Here is a 20,000-nt window from a genome sequence, read left to right as displayed (position 1 = left end):
GCGTAGAGGGAAAAAAGAGCAGACCAAGTAAACAAAAAAAGTTGAACCTAAAACACAGCGTTATACAATATAGCGGGGGTCCCTGCTTCATCTCTCTCTCAGCTAGGGGGTCCTTGGCCTGAAAACGTTGAAGACCCCTGCTTTATATTATACCATCTAACTATATAAATGGCGACCAACTTCCGCACCCTCGGTGTCGACACCCCACAGCTCTGTTATCGACTAAACAACGCACCGCCAGACCACATGTGGCCAACTGACTCGCCACGGCGGCCGCGCTGAATTTACGCCTCGCGTAGGGGACATCTCACTGCTCACTACACCTTTTCCACCGCGCAACATAATTAATTCTACTCACCAAATGTCGGACAAAACGGAAGGGGAGCCAGCTTCGTACCGTTTACCGTGCGCACGACCTCATCACCACAACAGCACGCAGCCGCTGCGGGGGTTTTTTCCTTTTTTTCCAAACTTTTTTTTTGGTCACCATTTTCTCCAGGCACCATTTCTGGTGTAACGTGCGGCAGCATGCGCTGGGTTGCCACGTTTGTGCGGCAGCATGCGCTGGGTTGCCAGGTTTGCACAGCCAGCGCCAGAAACAAGCAACCACCTTCATGAAAAAAAAAAAAAATGTTCCAGGGGTGTCCCCGCGCGTCCCAACACTCCACAGGGGGTCAGTGGACCATCAGGGGGTCCGCGGACCCCCTGTGGACCCCCTGAAACATAACAAATATTATTTCTTCAAATTTTTTCCTTTTTCAAAAAAACATTCTCCACAGTTTTACTCCGGCGATTTGGGTCCCCCAATATACACACGGCCACGCTGGGCCCCGTGCGCGGCTGGGGTTGAGGGGGGCGTAGCCCCCCGAAACTCTAGTCACTTATAATACTTCTACAATACATTATGATATTTGGCAGCTTGTAAGAGTCTAAATGTCTCCACTAGGCCTAATAGCTATCGTTTTGGTACAGCCTATCTCGTTATGGTTCAGTTTGTCCTCCAGGCAGCTACAGTATAACTATGATCTCTGCCCTGAGCTCGAGGCAGAACTACCCTACTACTGACATGAGTGTTAATGTACTTCTGACCATGATGATCATGTACATAAAGCATAACCACAACCTCGTAGAATATTGTCACAACTCCTATGTGCCTTATCGATTGCTGATTGATACAGAGTTCCACGACAGTGGGGTGGGTGGGGGGAGTTGAAGATGTGTAACAAGTAAATTGTCGCTGTTGCAGGCAGAAACCTCCATATTCTTATATAACTTTTTGTGTAAAAGTAACTTTCTGAAATGGGACATTCTGCATAATGAGTACTTTCTACTTTTGGTACTTTAAGTACATTTTTAGTTTGTTTAACTTTTTCCACCACTGCTACAGCGTCACACAAAAGTACTCAAAAGCAAAAAATACTTTTGATGTGTTTGAATTTGAATCCTGAAAAGTTAACAGTTTTGGACATATGAGGTTTCTACCCGACAAGAGACGATATGAACACAGGCAGGGCCTGGTAGATGGATAGATAGATATATTGATAGAGACAGTTAAAAATAGTTTTCTTTTCTTCTTCTGACAGATTGAAAGGAGAGAGAGAGAGATACAAGGAAGGCGACGGGCAAACGATGATTATGTGGGCAAAGAAATGGAGAGACTGAAAAAGGATGAGGAATACAAAAGACCTTACACTGGAGACAAGGCAACAGAGGGAGCAAAGGGGGCTGTGTGTGTGTGTGTGTGTGTGTGTGTGTGTGTGTGTGTGTGTGTGTGTGTGTGTGTGTGTGTGTGTGTGTGTGTGTGTGTGTGTGTGTGTGTGTGTGTTATGAGGAGCTGTGTGTGCGCCGTGCACCCAGGCAGATTTGTCAAAGAAAGGATTTGTTTTAAGAAGAGAAGTGGCAGTAAGGAGAGGATAAGTGATAGTGCTGATGAGTTGTTGGAGTGTCAATACACCAGGGAGACAGGCTCTGGGTTTTTCACTGAAACCACACAGAGACATTTAATGAAGAGAAAGGAGAGAGAGAGAGAGAGAGAGAGAGAGAGAGAGAGAGAGAGAGAGAGAGAGAGAGAGAGAGAGAGAGAGAGAGAGAGAGACGCACAGGGCTTTTCAAGTGCGTTCATATAAATTGAAAAGAAACTTCTCAAGCGTTCCCTCCTCCAAGGACAAGCTAACTTTCCCATCCTTTCATGGTGTTTCTTATAAAGGTTTTTAGCCCTACTGGTAGTGGTGCTCTATAGGAAGGCAACGTCGGTCTATCCATCCGCTTGGTCCCAAACAAGATCCCTAAAGTACTGACTGGTTTTGCTGTGGAACTTGCTGAACACATTTTTGCTCACCAGAGGAGGAACCCTATTGATTTTGGTGACCCCCCCTCTGTAGCCTCAACCTTGGCACGATCTTCACTACACGAATGGAAAGCAGGAGCAAAGGGCAGAGTTTGGATGTTACTGATGTTATATCTATACACGTTTCTGCTATGTTCTAGCAGACCACGTGTCCCAATGCCTACACATTCTGCCTACAAATCGACCATGGCTGTAGCCGTCCAAACGTCTTCTTTTTATTGTTCAGTATACATTTGTATTTGTTCTTTGCCCGATATTTTGCTCAGTAGCGCACTGTACCGTGACGCATATTACGAAATTTTACGCCACCGACCAGAAACGTGAAAGCATCAGACAAGGGTTGGACTTCAGTGAGCCAGCCACTAATTCCAAGTTCCCCCCGATCTTGAGGAAGCCGTGGGCCATCAAAACGTATGAGTAGCCTAATTAAGGTTCCACATTTCTGCCTATTACTAAACATTCTGGGATGACATGCCAAGTGAACACAACAAGGGCTGTGTTGTTTATAGCCTACAACAACTACAAACAAATCAGGCCACGCACAAAACATCAACTTGTGCTACACATAGACAGACAATAACATGTATTGGAATCTGCCATATATCTTAAACTTGCGTCTCTGCTGCTGTCACCCATGATTTTGACTCCCCTATTGATGATTTCAGGGCTGCACTTGTGTGCAAACTACTTTACAAAAACGTTGCACTTGAATTAATTCACAAGCAGATTACACAGTTTACTCACAACATCCCTTCAATAAACTAGCCATAGTCAACATGTATCAAGTAAACATGCTTCACACGGCATGATTACTCAACACTGTCATAATCAGCTCTCCTCATGTTCAATAGATTCTTCAGTAGAAATGAGGAAAATCGTGAGTACGGCAACACATGATGTAAGCGCCCATTTCAGTTGCCTCACACTAGAACAGCCAGGCTTCACTTAAAAAGGGGGCTAACATTTTTAGCCAGCTTCCTTGATATTGTACATGCACATTCTGTTTTTACTTAAATTTGCACTGAGAAACTGAGAAATAATTATGTCAGCTGGAAGCTTGTTAGCATTTTGTAGAAATACTAATCCACAATCAGCTAGCCAGTATTGACATATTCCCTTGTTTAACATGGAAGTGTGCACTGTGCAGTTTATCATCTCGATCTAGTGCCACCCATACACCATGTTCTTGCTTTCTGTTAATTAATAATAATGAGACTTTATAGATTTTCTTTTTTTCTGTTGTTGATCCTACAGTGTTGATCCTACAATGACATATAAAAAATACGGTAAAGCAGCATTCTGCTTTTACGGACCAACAGTGTGGAATAAACTCCCATTACACCTAAGACAGGCAGCCTCTGTCGATAGCTTTAAAGCACAGCTCAAGACCTATTTCTTCACTCTTGCTTTTAGCTGATTCTTTGGTTGATTTTTAAGTCCTCACTGTATTGCCTATTTTAATGTTGTTTTATGCTTTTGCTTTTATTTTATTTTATTTTATTTTTGTTTGCTTTATTGTTAAATTGGTTGTAACTGTAACTGTATTCTTGCTCTGTAAAGCACTTTGCGCTGCATTTCATGTCATGAAAGGTGCTATACAAATAAAGTTTATTATTATTATTATTATTATTACAGTGAATGTACAATGTAGTATATCCTACTCACCCAGCACCTAATTCTTGAACAGTTTGTGTTATTTTTAATTTTTAGCCCCACTACTAATGCAGTGCTGTAAGGATGGCAGTATGAGTTGGTTCAAACCACTTTGGTCCGGTTGGATGCAAGGAGCAGCAGGCTCCTATAGTCGCTCACCATGATAAATCAGAGGTAGAAGAATCACTGAGTGCAGAACTAAAAGAGGTCACTTACTTTAGGCTGTATGGTCATGTACGTGCATGTTTTGACAATTAAAAACTTCAACCAATCAATCATTCAATCAAAATGGCCTTCAAGACTCTTTGTCTTGTTTTCAACCACAATTTGTGCCGAATATGTATCCAGAATAGGGACGGTTAGATAAATGTGGTCTCTCCACATTATCCATTGATAATGTCTACTTGACAAAATACATTTCCTAATGTATTTTGCCGTCCGTCCATCCCCATGTCCTTTAATTATTTCATTAATTAATGTATTAATTAATTCATCCATCCATCCATCCATCCATCCATCCTTCCATCCCAGCCCTGCAGTACCTTTTTGTCTGACAGCCCTGACACAGTGTCTATGTATTCCTCCTGGATCATGAAGGCAGCCAGGTTGGCGGTGTAGGATGCCAGGAAGATGACAGCGAAAAAGGCCCACACCAACACCTGAACGACCACACAGACAGACAGACAAACAGACAGACAGACACAACACAAAACAGTCAGAGTGATACTCACTTATAGGTTGTCATACAGGATGGCCTATATGAACATGGACACAAACTAAGATGAGCCATAGAGCAACGTTGACAGCAGGACATAGGCTACCGCTATCAGTGTACACAGTTACTATGAGGAGGGAATAACTGACAACATTGTTTATACTGCTCTGTCTAGCCCAGTAGTTCTCAAACTTGCTTGTGCCAGGGACCCCCCAAATTGATATATATTTGGCCGTGGACCCCCATCTGAAAATGCTTTGTGCCAGGGACCAATCAAGATTGTTTTTTTTTAATATTCAAAAATAGCAGATGTACAAGTGCGCAGCGGGGCACACAGTGACTCGCTGTGAGCTTGTTCATCTGCTATTGTTGAACAGCCACATTTTGATGGGGCCCCCCCGAACCCCCAAGGACACCTGGGTGTCCCCGGACCCCACTTTGAGAACGACTGGTCTAGCATATATAAGTCATTCAAACTATTAATTAAGTAACGTTCTGCATTCATAACACATTCTCTAATGACTTTGCTGTAGTTCAAACATGCATAAGTTATGGATTGCAGCTTTAAGCCGTGCACATACAGTATCTAGATGCATTTAAAATGAGTGATTAGAAATTGGCCATCGGCAAGACTTACTTTAATGATTGTATTACACAGTTATTTTTCCCATTGTGTAAGGCACTCATACTATGTAATGATGTACTACTGGGATTATATTACTCCTCATTCCATAAATCAGAGTTTTGATAAATATCCCATGTAATCTAATTTTACTATATTAGCTGGAGATCCCCTCACTGGATAACTGAACAGAAAACAACTGACAAGCAATACAGTGAAAATGTGTATTAGGGTGCGGTCACACCTAACTTTAATACTGCCTTTGCGACGGATTCTGCCGATGCTTTTCAATGGGAACAGAGCTGTTTGTTGCAGGCCATTCGCAGATTTCCACACAAAAGGAAAAACGCTCCGTTCCCATTGAAAAGCATTGGCAGAATAAAAGTCCGGTGTGTCTGCACCCTTAGTGGCGTCTTTCTGACATTGTCTGCCTCTCAGAATTCTCCCCCATAAAGGGAACAAAAAGTTTTTCCTATTTTTCCCTTTTTTTTAAAAGAGAAACCTAAAAATAAGGGACTTTTGGCCTTTCGTTATGCCTTGTGTAGCACTATTGATCACTCGTGGTGATTGGTTTGGAAAGGCTCTCAGAAGGGCGAGACCCGGAGGCACTTTGGTTAATTTCACCATCTGGACCCCTTCACCCTGAGACAATAGAAGGATATGACTCTTCACCCGTTCCCCCCATCGATAAGAACGACTGCAGCAACAGCAATTCAAAAGGTCACAGACAATCTCCCACATCTGAACATGGTCACATGACAAGTCAGAACATGGTCAGCAAACTAAATTTCTTCAGGGCTTTTTGTTCCTTTGTTTATTTCTGTTTTTATCTGTCCTTAAATCAACCACAAGTTTCACATTTGGAGAATATTGTTATTCTATATATTAAAAAATAATAGGCCTATCACGTATAGCTGAGGGTTACGTAGGTAACCTGGTTCTTTTAGTTTAGGAGTTTGCAAAGTTACAAGGACGCTCTGGTAACTAGTTGAGGGGGAGAGATTGGACTTTTGTTTCAATTCCAAATACAAAATGTATTTAAAGAATACGGGTGAAAACCGATCGTCTCTGTCGTCTCTATGTCCAAAACTTACTTTTCAGGATTCAAATTATATTTTAAAAAAAAAAAGATCAAAAGTAACTTTCTGCTACTTTTGATGTTTTTGTGTGATGCGGTAGTATGATCAAGTATAGGGATTTTAATTTACCAAAAATTACAAAAAGTTCAAAGATGGAGTTGAGAGGTTTCTGCAGCGGCGATGTACAATGTCAGACTCTGCAATCGCTGAGGTAATATTGACATATTTCAAGAACTCCTCCAGGCATGGACAACTCCAGAGAGCATATGAAGTAACCAATAGGGATTGTCTGGCAGTTGGGACAGACATTATGGAATATCTTATGTGGTGTATAGCAGCTTCCGTTAAAACATTTTCTTTACTGCATTTGTCTGTGCTTAGTAGGGATTCAAGACTGAGAACGTTCAAGCATATTTCACCGATCAATGCAATCTTAGTTGCACCGCAGATCAGATTCCCACTTACCTTGTGCACTCAGGCATGTTATCGTAGAGCGGTAGATTACTAATAATTATGATATATTATGGCAGATGTCAGACCAGTGGAATATAATTGGTTCAGTACATTTTCAGTAGAGTTTTGGGATTCCGGTGGGATTATGAGGAAAATGTGATGAATTGCTTGTCTGATCTGCAAATATCTGAGGTTTACCATTATCTTGCTGGTGGTTCCTCTGGGGTTCTCCACAGGAACGGAGTTGTTGAAGACCAGTGCCCACAGCAGCCAGATGGACTTCCCTATGGTGAACTTAGAACCACCAGACTCTGGCAGGACAGGCGAGAGGGACAGAGAGTTTACACCCAGTTACAATTTAGGCATTTAGCAGACACTCTTAATCCAGAGCGATTTACAGTAAGGAAGGTAAACACAAGGTAATACATTAAATGCATAGAGACAGTGTAGTGCCTCAGTAATCTAGGATCATAGGTAAACCAAGAAGTGTAAACATTATGATATAAAATAATATATGTATGTACGTTGAAACTATACAAACTATAGGATGCCATGTCAACAAATGAACCTGGAATCTGTCTAAATAATGCTATCTAAATTGCATTTTGACCTTTGCATAAGACTGCATGGTCGTCAAGGCTAGGGCAAGTGCCACAGGCTAAAGTGGAGTCTGTAAAGGTGCGTTTACGGGTGGAAAATTGGTATTAACTATACCTTTCAAGACGGGAACCCCTTTTGGGGTTCCTGTTGCTATATAGCAACATATTTGTTTTGTAATTTTTGTAAAGTTTTTCAGAAAACTTAGGTCAGGATTTAGAAGGCGTTTTTAGAATCGGCCTCAGGTCTAAATGGGTTAAGTTAATGATAATAATGCCACCCCCAGTGGCATTTCTTCCCCAACCGCAAATATGATGTGAGAGCAAAATGGCCGCTGTGTGAATATAGTCAATGGGGAGTTTGTTCCAGTTTGGGAGCTAGAAGGGAGAAAAGTCTGGGACGTGTGGAGCGTTGTCCCGGATGTTTTAAGGAAGGGCTCTGACAACTTCTCTGTGTTAGCCGATTTGAGTGAGCGGGATGGGTTCACACAATAATCTGTAGATGATGTACACAACACGCCACCGTGGCATTTGCACCATAATGTATGCACGCTAGCGCACTAATGCATGTGACATGGGAGGTTTTTAACATCCCAAGTCATGTTCAACCCATTTGAAGTCACATGGCCGGGAGTTGATTTGCATAATTTGAGCTGATTCCCTCAGTGAATTGCATTTACCCCCCGTCGCCATCACTTCTAAATTGACAGATTAAGCAGTGGCCGTGACGAGAGACGGTTTGATTGACACGTAGAGGGCAAGAAAAGCGTCCGCTTTAAAGATCAGAGAGTTTTGTCATAATGCTGTGTATATACGGCTCCATATGTCCTATACTGGAGATGCACAAGCATTAGAGACGTTCATCGTTTTTCTTTTTCTTTTTTTTCTAAGGAAGCGTGTTGCCCTCATGGATTAAAGTTCTCAGTCGACCACGACTGATTTCAGTCATTTGGATTCAACAGAAGCCAGCAAAGTCTTCTATGAAAGCATGTTTTGCGAAACGAAAATAGCCGATCAACAAGCTCTCAATGCGTCTGCGACATCTGCGACGCACTGAGAGCTTGCAGAAGATCTATTTTTGGTTATTGTTATTTCTAAGATTAGAGCATTTGAAGCGGTCAAACTAGCAATAAGTATTTTCCATAAAATCCTCGAAGGATATTTCATAAAAGCAAAGGTTAAAGCCTCAGTCTGTGATTTCTGTGAACAGCATGAATAATATTACTAAAACATCCTCATTTTACATATTGTGTTAATTGTTTAGGAAATAGCACTATAGTGTGGGGGGGCTCCTTTCACACTGTTTCACAAATCACATGATAGGACTTGGCCATACACATTTTTTTCAGTCGTGAGATTTTAGACTTTTATTTTTATGTGCCCTGTAAAAACTGGTTTAAGGGAGTTCAAGTTTATTATTCTATTGTCAACCAGCAACATTTTACGCAAGAAAAAAAAGTATAATCAAAATTGAAGAGGGGGCGTGTCCCTTGTCATGGCTAATCAAGTGTCATGCTTCACCCGATTGACACAAGGAATACATGAATAATCAAAATGGAAGAGAGGGTGTCTGTCATGGCTAATCGGTGTCACGCTTCGCCCTGTCGTTCTCAGCCGCCATTGCCGCTCAGAGCTAGGTTGCATTTTGTCACTGTCGGGTGGAAACCTTGTATGTCCAAAACAACTGCGCAGGCAATGGGTAAAAGAGCCTTTGTTCCAAAAGATCCAATTCAGTTCATATTTAGTCATAATCACTTGTTGATACTTTTCATTGCTTCAATATGTATTAAACTCACAGAATTAACATAACTTTCAAAGGCAAAATTATCAAAATTTCAAATCTTTCAAAAGCAGTACAAAAACAGAAGACCTACAAGCTCACAACGGATCGCACCACAACACATTGTGAGCTTTTAGATTTGCTGTTTTCGTTACTTTTACGCATAGCATCAAATAGGACATTCATTTGTGGAAGTAAAAAGAACATAACAAGTTGGAATTTGGAGATACACACTGCCCGACAGTGACGATATCGTCTGTCGGGTGGAAAGTCCAAAACTGTAGCAGATCTACAAGCTCAAAGCGCGTCACCTCGCGCCGCGTTTGAGCTGTGGATCTGCTACTTTTGATGCTCTTAACACCAGAAGTTAAGAGGTTTTTGCCAGACAGTGACGATAAGTAACGTGAGTGGAGTGTCAAGCCGGGGACCACTGTGTGCGACGGACCACTGGTAGTAGTGGCGGTACAGTACAGTAAGTGACTTGATTGACGTGGCGACACAGGGCCTCGTTCCAAAAGCTGCACAATCCCCTCGTTCCCACTGCGCTCATAACTCAAAATGACTTTTTTTCCGGCGACATCTTGATTGATGTGGGTAGAGTGGGTCACGTCGGTAGTTTAACATGTGGGTGGGTACGCTTAGCATAATTTAATCTGAAACCCAAGACAATTATTACACCCCCTTAAACCCCCACCTCCCCAAGCACATCAGCACACATGGCTGGCAAGAGCGACAGGTGGCCTGTATTAAGCGAGTGTGTGCATGTGGTGTGTGTGTGTGTGTGTGTGTGTGTGTGTGTGTGTGTGTGTGTGTGTGTGTGTGTGTGTGTGTGTGTGTGTGTGTGTGTGTGAGAGAGTGTGAGTGTGAGTGTGAGTGTGTGTGTGTGTGTGTGTGTGTGTGTGTGTGTGTGTGTGTGTGTGTGCGTGTGCGTGTGCGTGCGCGTGCGTGCGTGCGCGTGCGTGCGTGCGTGCGTGCGTGCGTGCGTGCGTGCGTGCGTGTGAGAGAGAGAGCGTGAGAGGGTAGTGAGAGAGTGTGTTTGTGAAGTTATAGCAAAAGTGTTGGATTGACTCAAAGTAAGTGAGAGTTGATAACTGACAGTTGGAGTTGGATGACAATGTTCAAAATAAGGAATGTGTGCGTGCGCGCGCGTGTGTGTGCGTGTGCATACGTGCGCATACGTGTGCGTGCGTGCCTAAGTACGCGTGCGAGTGACAGACGTATGCGTCGCGCAAGGCATCGAGAGACTGCTAAGTGCGTTCAGTGACGTGACATGGCAGACTGACAGGTGTGTTGAAACGAGGAGAGACTGTTGTGTGGTGCTGACGGACGCGCTGCTGGTGGTGTTGTGACGCAAGTGTGTGTGTGAGTCTTTTGGCTCCATCTTACTCTTGGCGCTCTGCAGGCTGCGGTTGTATCCCACGGGGCTGAAGAACTCGAAGATGAAGACGGTGACAGCCACCACCGACAGGCACATGACGAACATCATCACCCACACTGCTGGGCTGTAGGGCTCTGGAACAGGGGGAACACACACAGGTGTATAGCACTCACACACACATATACACAGCGGTGGGCTAATAAAAGTCAGAGGAAACGTGCTTGTGGCTGGAAGGTTGCTGGTTCAATCCCCCGGAATATCCACTGTTCAAGTGCCCTCAAGCAAGTCACTTAACCATACCCTTGTGTCCCCTATTTTGTGGACAGTGGTGGAAGAAGTGCTCACATTTTTTACTTGAGTAAAAGTATCAATACCACCATGTAGACGGTATTACAAATGTACTTGAGTAAAAGTACAAAAGTATTGGTACCAAAAGTAAAAGTTTTCATTATATAGAAAGTCCCATTTCACAAGTTCTCAAATGTATAAAAATCTTTTGAAAAGAGCAGATCTACAAGCTCACAATGCTCTGTCTTAGGGACCGGGGACCTGGTCACGGCACTTTGTCACATTAGTCAGGGTTTTGTTGCTGTTGTCGAGAAATAAACCACAACAACAGTAACAGAAACAGCTGTAGTGCTAATCAACTCTCGCCATGGAGAGGGCCTGAACTCATCTACACCTCTGCCTTTCTGCATTGCATCATTGCAAGCAAAAAATCACACCCTGTGTGAAGTGAGTGGTGCCTTTGGTGAGCCCCGTATTGACCCCCGTATTGATGTTGTCATCAATGTTTGTGGACAGACATACATACATACATACATACGGACACACGGACAAAGTCATGTATAGGAGTGGTTGCCTTCGGCACCACTCAAAAATGCAATGAAAGTAAATACATAAAATAAAGAAATGTGACATTTTCTTCTAAATTCAGCAGTTGCTGGTGCATTTTCATTGTTATCCCAGTGAATGCTGACTTCTCGACAGCAATTACCCTGCTTCGAAGTTCAACAGTTGTATGAACGCACGCACTAACGAACACACGCACGCACACACTAACGCACGCACACACTAACGCACGCACAGACTAACGCACGCACATCTAATACACACATACGCACTATCCCACACAGGCACGCACAAACACATGCACAAACACACGCACAAACAAACAAACAAACACAAACAAACAAACACACAAACTCTTGGGTCGAAGAGAAGCAGGGGACACATTGGCGGTTGTTAGCCGAGGCATTTTTAATTATTTATTTATCTATTTATTCACCAACTTACCCACAGAGCCCAGAGGAATGTGAATGTGATGCTATACCTACCTACCTTCTAAGGTTGGACAAATGAGAGGCCATGTGAGCCATTATCATCCCAGAGACGATAACAGACTGTAATTGGAGTATAATTTAAGGCTCTAACATCTGTGATTAAGAATTCCTTTAACCTGCATTTAATCAGGGGAAGTTGACTGAGCACAGATGCTGTTCATAGGGACTCCTGGCTTCACACTGTCTCGTACAATCACACATATTCACTCCTGGGAGCTGTCCAGCTCTGCTGGAGCAGCTGGCACTGTGTGCTTTGATGAAGGTCATATAAATCAAGTGATTTGCAAACCTTTTTTCTGCCCAAGGTGCACCAATGGGCAAAATCTACTGTATTCCCAGTGAAAATAGCTGACCTACAAGCTCACAACGTGTCACCCCCTGAAGTGTTGTGAGCTTCTAGATCCGCTGTCTGCTATTGCTTTTTTTACCCATAATTAAATGCCCAAAATAGGGACATCAGTTTGAAGGTTAAAGTGGTTCAAATATGTAAATATTTACAGGGTGTGGGATACGCCTCTGTATTGGGAAATTAGTGTGCACAAAGTACAGATAGGATACCATTTAAAAAAATATTTGTATATATTACAATAATAAAGTGTGGTTGTCAAACAATCCCAGTCCACCTTGGCACCCTGTCTGGGGAGCCGCTGATATAAATAAATCGTAGACCATTGGCTGAGGACAGAGTGATTGTCATTCAGGTCCCATACTCATCAATCTGGGGATGTGAACCCACAGCCTTCAGCCAGACTCCAAAGGCATTTAGTAGTCAAAGCGCTGCATGTTCCACCAGAGAGACTTATAATGAGAGAAGAGGTGGAGGTCTGTTGTGTGACACCACAGATGTTTGTTTTTCATTTATATTATTTCACAGTACTCTTTCTGTTCTGTTCTGTACAAATAGCAAAAATTGCCAATCTACAAGTGGAAAAAGCGGCACTCCAAAAAGTGACAGAGAAACAGATGCGTTCTCAATAAATAGACTATTGACTATTGACTACTGTATCTACCACTTTGGTGGTGTTTTTATTTATTTAGTTGTATCTGTAGGCTGATCACTGTTTTCTTAGCCACTCTACAAGCTCAAGTTTGTCAACATAATTGAAAATTTGCTAAACTTTTGAAACATTCTGCCTAGAATGGCATGCCCATAATAGGGACGCCAGGGTCAGGGTCAGTACTTACGTACTATTTTATTTTTATGCAAGGCACTTTGGGCTGCATTTTGTGTATGGCAGATGGTAGGAATAAAGGTATCATTATAGACTTATACTTGCTGCTGTAGGGATCAAAACAGCCTCTCTAACCACTGCCAGTGGCATCGGCCATCTGCTGGACTATGTCCATAAAAAGTTTTCTTTTCTTTTTTATCTTACTCTATTTCAGATAGCCTTCTATTTGTTTACAGTATATTGATTTTTGTTGTCTCCGCCAGTTGAATTGCCCATGTGGCCAATGTCCATAAATCATTGCTTGGCGCCAAGTTTATTGTTTGTTCCAAAGCACTGGGAAATCATTTCCATATACACTGTAATCCGGTCTAAATCGCCTCAGCAGGTAAATAACTGAATTGAATGGGGAAAACGCATTAGACCGTGTTTTAGTTATTTACATAATTTACTTTAGTGTTCGCTTTAAAATAGCCTTGGAGGATCCGCTTCATTAGTTATTATGCGATTCGCTGAAAACGCACGTTTAATTTCCTCTCTTTTTTCTCTCTCTCTCATGGGTTGGCTGTTGGATTCCTGGGAGAAACGTTGCACTATAATGCGAGTTAACGGCGCAGTGTGTTTTGAAAGCTGCTGTCGACATTGACTAAGGATCTGTGGGGATATTTGTTGTGTGATTATGCATGCACCCTGTCAGCGAGACCTATAAGCTCTCACCTCAGTGCTTAGCAGTGTGATATTAAAGCACTAGCTGACATCCACCGCCCCCCCCCCCCCTCCCCTCCCCCTAAAGACGTAGTAGAAGCAGCCTACAGCTCCCAAACTTTGGAATGCTCTTCCACAGGTCTTGAGAGCTGCAGCCTCTGTGGATTTTTTTTAAGAACAACCTTAAAACGCTATTTGAGCAAAGCATATATGTGGATGTTACATGATTTTTATTTCCATGCTGTCCTGCTTGAGATTGTACAGGCTTTTTCGGTTCAAACTGCTTTAATAACTGAGATCTCTCTGTGAGAAGTGCTATATAGATAAAATGTACTTACTTAGTATTTAGTTTGTATATGTGACAACATTGTATGTTGAAATATACATGAAGCATTGCATGCGTAGCTCTGCCTGTTATCATTACCCTGGGACCTGATTCCCTGACCATCTGCTGAAAAGTGCTCCAAATTGCCTTTGGGCAAGGCCCCAAAATGCATAAACCTGGAGAAGTATAGTGGGTTTGCAAGTTACTCCATCTAAAGTATTTTCTGTGATCCAGGCGTTGTTAACTTATCCTGCTGTGTTGTAGTGGTTGTAAGTCACTCTGGATAAATGCCAGTGAAATGCCTAACGTGAATTTAAATCTATTTCAGGGATTTAGCAAGTCCGAGACAGACTCCACTGTGTGGTGGCAGTAAGCTGTTCTACAATATTCCCAAATCTCCACACAATGTAGGCGTGCAATATTTTCATTTTGAAGGTATTTATACCTTATACTACTCTAAATCAGATTTTTTCCCCTTCTACACAAAGTCTCTTCGCCGAAACGCACGCACGCACGCACGCACGCACGCACGCACGCACGCACGCACGCACGCACGCACGCACGCACGCACGCACGCACGCACGCACGCACGCACGCACGCACGCACGCACGCACGCACGCACACACACACACACACACACACACACACACACACACACACACACACACACACACACACACACACACACACACACACACACACACAGCATCTGTTTCAGCACCCTCGATAAGGACAGCTCCTCAGTAGTACCATTTCAGCACCACCCTGAGTGGACAGCTCCTCAGTCTACTGCCTCCACCAACAGTGGACAAAGCTCTCTCTCTCTCTCTCTCTCTCTCTCTCTCTCTCTCTCTCTCTCTTGCCTATGTTATCTTTTATTTTGGAAAGGGAAACCCCCTTATTGTGCATTTAAATGTTAATTTGAATAATTAAAACTTTTTTTTGTAAATAAATGTTCTCACCATTCATTTAGGATGGGCCAGTTGTAAAAGTGGGTGGGCCCAGGCCATTAGGCCCACCCACAGTGTCACGTCTGCTTAACTCTCATCCCTCTATTCTATAAATCAGTGACACACTTTACATCTTATCTTCCTTCCTTGTGCCTCCTCTCCCCCAAATGACCTGCCTCCAATACTTAATTAGCAGGATCGCCGCCCTTCCTTCCAAGCCTCTCTCCTCCCCAATCCACACCCCATATTTCCTTCCTTGTCTGCCAGATAGAACAGCCATGGGAGCCCCCCATCCGCAGCCAACCATGACATGTTTCTGATAGTCTCGTAAATCTCCCCTGACAGATGGATAAGTGTATTACAGTGGCCATAGAGACAATGGAACTGATATGCCCCCCCTTAAGGTGGCTGTATGCGATATGCTATCTGCTCTTTGACTTGTTTTCTCAAACTACAGTGCCCAGAAGAGGGTAAAAATAAAAATGTTTAGAGCTCGATCCATATACTTTTTTCAAACGGAGAGTGATCTTGCCATTCTTTTTGTGATTCTCCTTTCAAAGTCTTTTTTTTCCGGAGATGAAAGAGGAAAATGGAAAATGTGAGGTACAGAATAAGGCTTGGATGACACTTGATCTAAGACCTACTGGGACAGGTGACATTCCAGGGGGAGTATGATGGACGGTATAATGTCAGCCACAGAAAGTCAATTGAATTATTCTTTTCTTATTCCACCATCAGCACAGCACTTTTCAATCACATAAGATGGTGTAATGTCTTTGCCACCCATCTGCAATCTCCCGTAGGACCAGAATTACTGATGGAAAAAACATGGCACTTGTATGGGGGTAAAAAGTTATATCCACAGTGGTCATTTATCCATTTGTAGAGAGTTCAGAGAGTCTGCACATCTACCCGATTTGGTCAATGTTGTTACATTTGCACTAGAGCTGCAACTATCGATAATTTGATTACTCTATCAATTACCTTTTCGATTAATCAAAGAATTGTTTTTTTTAACAGTTTTATATATCAATGAATCAAACATTCTATTATAGTGTTTTTTATTGACCAAAATTTGCTAATAGTCAATCTACGCATCAGGACACATTGTGAGCTTCTAGATATTGCTATCTTTTGCTAGTTTTGAAAATAGAAAACGGAACAGATTAGTTCAATTAACTGTTGCATCCTTAATTTGTACACCCTCTGTGTTACATTAACACTTTTTACTGTGCAGTAAAACTATCACTATGCCCATCGCCATAGAGACATATCCATCACCACCACCATTAGTAGAAATCAGGACTGAAATCTCTTGTGTTTTTTCCCCAGGCAGTCTCTCCCTCTCATCTTCAGAATCTTTATTGTCACATCACAGGATTACAGATCGTTGCTGTCGGGCAGAAACCTCTTATCTCCATATTCTAACTTTTTGTGTTTTTTCTTAGATTAATGGCCTACATGATCATACTACAGCGTCACACCAAAGTATCCAAAATAGCAGATCTACACGCTTTTGAGCTTGTAGATCTGCTATTTCTGATATTTTTGAATTTGAATCCTGAAAAGTAACAGTTTTGGACATTATGAGGTTTCCACCCAATAGAGACAATATCTTCTATTAATCCCTGCCTCCTCTTTACACGTCCCCCCTCTCTCTCCCCCTCTCCCTCTCCCTCTCTCTCTCTCTCTCTCTCTCTCTCTCTCTCTCTCTCTCTCGTTTCTGTCCATGTGCTATTCCTCTCTCCCTGTCTCTGGCTCCCATTCATGTCCCTTCAATTCAATTTGCTTGATTAGCATGAATATCAGATAAGCAGCTTCGCCAAAGCCTTTCAGAACCTTTGGAAGGATAAAACGGCATAATGGAGTAAGTAACATTTGAAAATAAGGCCATAATGACAATCTGTTCCATTTGTGTGTGTGTGTGTGTGTGTGTGTGTGTGTGTGTGTGTGTGTGTGTGTGTGTGTGTGTGTGTGTGTGTGTGTGTGTGTGTGTGTGCGTGTGTGCGTGTGTGCGTGTGTGTGTGTGTGTGTGTGTGTGGCATTACTTTGTTAATAACGGGATTGGGTCCTTGTGCATTCAGGTCTGACATATTAGTGAGGGTTACGTATGTATAAATTAATTGGCTGGATTATATCACTAGAGTTAGACCAGTTGATCACAGTTTTAGCTGCAGCCTCATTAATTCTGGCAGTGGACCTTTCAAGTAGACAAACATTAGAAGGAAAAAAATGCTTATATTATGTAGTTATATTATGTCAGTCAGTCGGTCAGTCAGTCAGTCAGTCAGTCAATTCAATTCAATTTAAAGGAGATTTATTGGCATGAGAAAACATGTGTTTACATTGCCAACGCAAGTGTCAAAATATAATAAAAACAGTTTAAGAAAATGGGGAAATATACAGTTGGAGGAGGTAAAGCATTGTGTTAAACAGAGCTATGTCACATTGCACCGTTATATACATGTTGTATATGCAGGGTATAAGGCTCTTTGAAAAAAATAGCAGCAATCTTTTGCAGTCACTTTTGGGACAATTAGCAGCATTTTTTCCTCAAAACTTTTTAGATAGTATACAAAAAAGCCTCAGATTTAAAATGTGTTTAAATCAGTCAGTCAGTCAGTCAGTCAGTCAGTCAATCAAAGAGGAGTATCAGCTGGTCAGGGTACAAGAAGATATGCATTGTACCGCAGCCTGGAGTGGATCTGAAAGATTGCCAGGTACTTCCACAAGGCTGCTGTCAGCAATGAGACAAAGCTGCAAGAGAGCATCCAACATGATGTTGGCAGGGCGCTGTGCCTCATCCTGGATTGCACTGCTGGAACAGACTTTGCGGACATGTTGGAGCAATTATCTTCTATTCTACAGAGACTGTGATCAAGACACTTGTCGACATAAACCCCAGACTCATCATCAGTGATGGTCAGTTCGACCTTATTAAAACAGCTCACCTCTGGCCTGAAAGCAGTGAATTACTTGAGTCTCTTTGACAGTAGGACACTATACTCTCATCAAAGTGGAAGGCAATTTTATGTTCATGATGGATGAGCTGAATAAGCACGAGACTCCACTGTGCTGGGACGAGTAAGTAAGTAAGCCTTGCCCAGCATTGTGGCCAATAGGGAAGGAGCCTATCTCCTGTTTCTGTAGGCAGCTTGATGTACAAGTACACCCTCTGGACATGACATTAGTATATCGCAGGGACTTGCTCATAATCCAACCCTTGATGCTGTGTGCCAATCAGGGAGGCTTTGGTATGACCCAGGTAGGAACCAAGTACATTTACTTTACTTAAAGGGATATTTCACTTTCAAAAAAACTTTTGGTCATTTTATCATCTACTCAGGCCTTTTTAAACCCCCCAGACAGTTTTTAAAATTGCTTGATTTATTATTTAGATATTTGATATTCATTATATCAGACACGCACCCTTCCTATACAAACCCATTGTAAATTCAAACTTTAAAAAAAAAAAAAATTGGGGGGGGGAAATGAAAAAAATAAAAAACAATAAAACAGTTAAATAAAAATAAATTAAAAAAGTAATCGGAAAAACACGCCCCCCTCACGCATTAGGAGGGCAGTATGAGTCACCAGAACCAAGGACGGGTGTTTTTGATGAATCTAACATGGTTAAAGAGTTTGAAGTTACAATGGGTTTGTATAGGAAGGGGGTGTGTCTGATAAAATGAATATCAAATATCTAAATAATGAATAAAGCAACTTAAAAACTGTCTGGGGGGTTTACAAAGGCCTCAGTAGATTATAAAATGACAAAAAGTTTTTCTGAAAGTGAAATATCCCTTTAAGTTATTTTTTTAAGAATCTGTATATTTGAGTATTTTGGCAATCTTTCTGCATTCATCCCCTTAGGCCAATGGTTCTCAAAGTGGGGTCCGGGGACCCCAAGGGGTCCCCAGCAAAATGTGTTAATACAGCGTCACAACCATTTGAACCCCTTTATCCATATTTTATACTTTGGCTATTCAAAAATAGCCGATCTACAAGCTCATAACGCTGCACTGAGTGCCGCGCTACGAGCTTGCAGATCTGCTATTTTTGGAAAATCTTGAAAATGTGTGCAAATCTTTAAATCTTTTTTTTTAAACACAAATCTTTGCTTCTGGGGGTCCCTGGCACAACATATTTTCAGGTGGGGGTCCGCGGCCACATACACACATCAATTTGGGGGTCCTTGGCACGAAAAAGTTTGAGAACCACTGGCTATAGTTGTTTAATTGACATGTTACTATACTATACTATACTATACTATACTATACTATACTATACTATACTATACTATACTATACTATACTATACAGATTTGTAACCAAGAGGTAAGGTTGAATACATTCCTTTTTTTAGACAATAAGGAATCATAAAATATGACTTCAATGAGGCTGTTCTTAGCAGATAGATCACAGGCAATTAACTTGTCATTTAATTTTCCTCATGAGAGTCGCAGGCTCACAGCTGGAGCTAAGTAAACACGATAGTATTCATATTAAGTTCATTCTAATGTTGATTAACAAATGGTGTTCTTTTGTTCACAATAATTAAAGCGCTTAATAAACCCATAGGTTTATGCATTTGCATAAGAACCTTGTATATACTGTAGCAGCTTAGCAGCTTATGTGCTAGAACCAATGGACAACATTTCTTGATACAGCTGCTATCTTTCATTCTCTTGTTTTTTTATTCCCTTGTAGTAGTAGCAGTACAGTAGTAGCAGTAACAGTAGTAGTAGTACTACAGTAGTAGTAATAGTAGTAGTACAACAACAGTAGTAGTAGTAGTGGTAGTAGTAATAGTGGTAGTACAACAGTAGTATTAACTCTTTGACTGCCACAAAATAAAACATCATCATAGGTTAGCGAACAGCGC

The 20,000-nt window shown here is 42.0% G+C and overlaps 1 protein-coding gene across 1 annotated transcript in view; it reads right to left on the bottom strand.

Moving 5' to 3' along the window:
- The window catches only part of grin2da (glutamate receptor, ionotropic, N-methyl D-aspartate 2D, a), a gene marked incomplete at both ends in the record, with an annotated part of 226,422 nt that overhangs the window by 38,196 nt on the left and 168,226 nt on the right, over positions 1-20,000 (bottom strand). Inside the window, 3 exons of the mRNA XM_084080470.1 lie at positions 4,543-4,659; positions 7,068-7,180; positions 10,632-10,757. Of these exons, the coding sequence (XP_083936596.1) occupies positions 4,543-4,659; positions 7,068-7,180; positions 10,632-10,757 (356 nt within the window). The remainder of the gene's footprint in view (positions 1-4,542; positions 4,660-7,067; positions 7,181-10,631; positions 10,758-20,000) is intronic.

This window comes from Gymnoscopelus microlampas (assembly GCF_963454915.1).
Source record: "Gymnoscopelus microlampas genome assembly, chromosome: 15".
In the NCBI taxonomy this organism is placed as follows: domain Eukaryota; kingdom Metazoa; phylum Chordata; class Actinopteri; order Myctophiformes; family Myctophidae; genus Gymnoscopelus; species Gymnoscopelus microlampas.
This window is presented reverse-complemented; position numbering and strand designations above follow the sequence as displayed.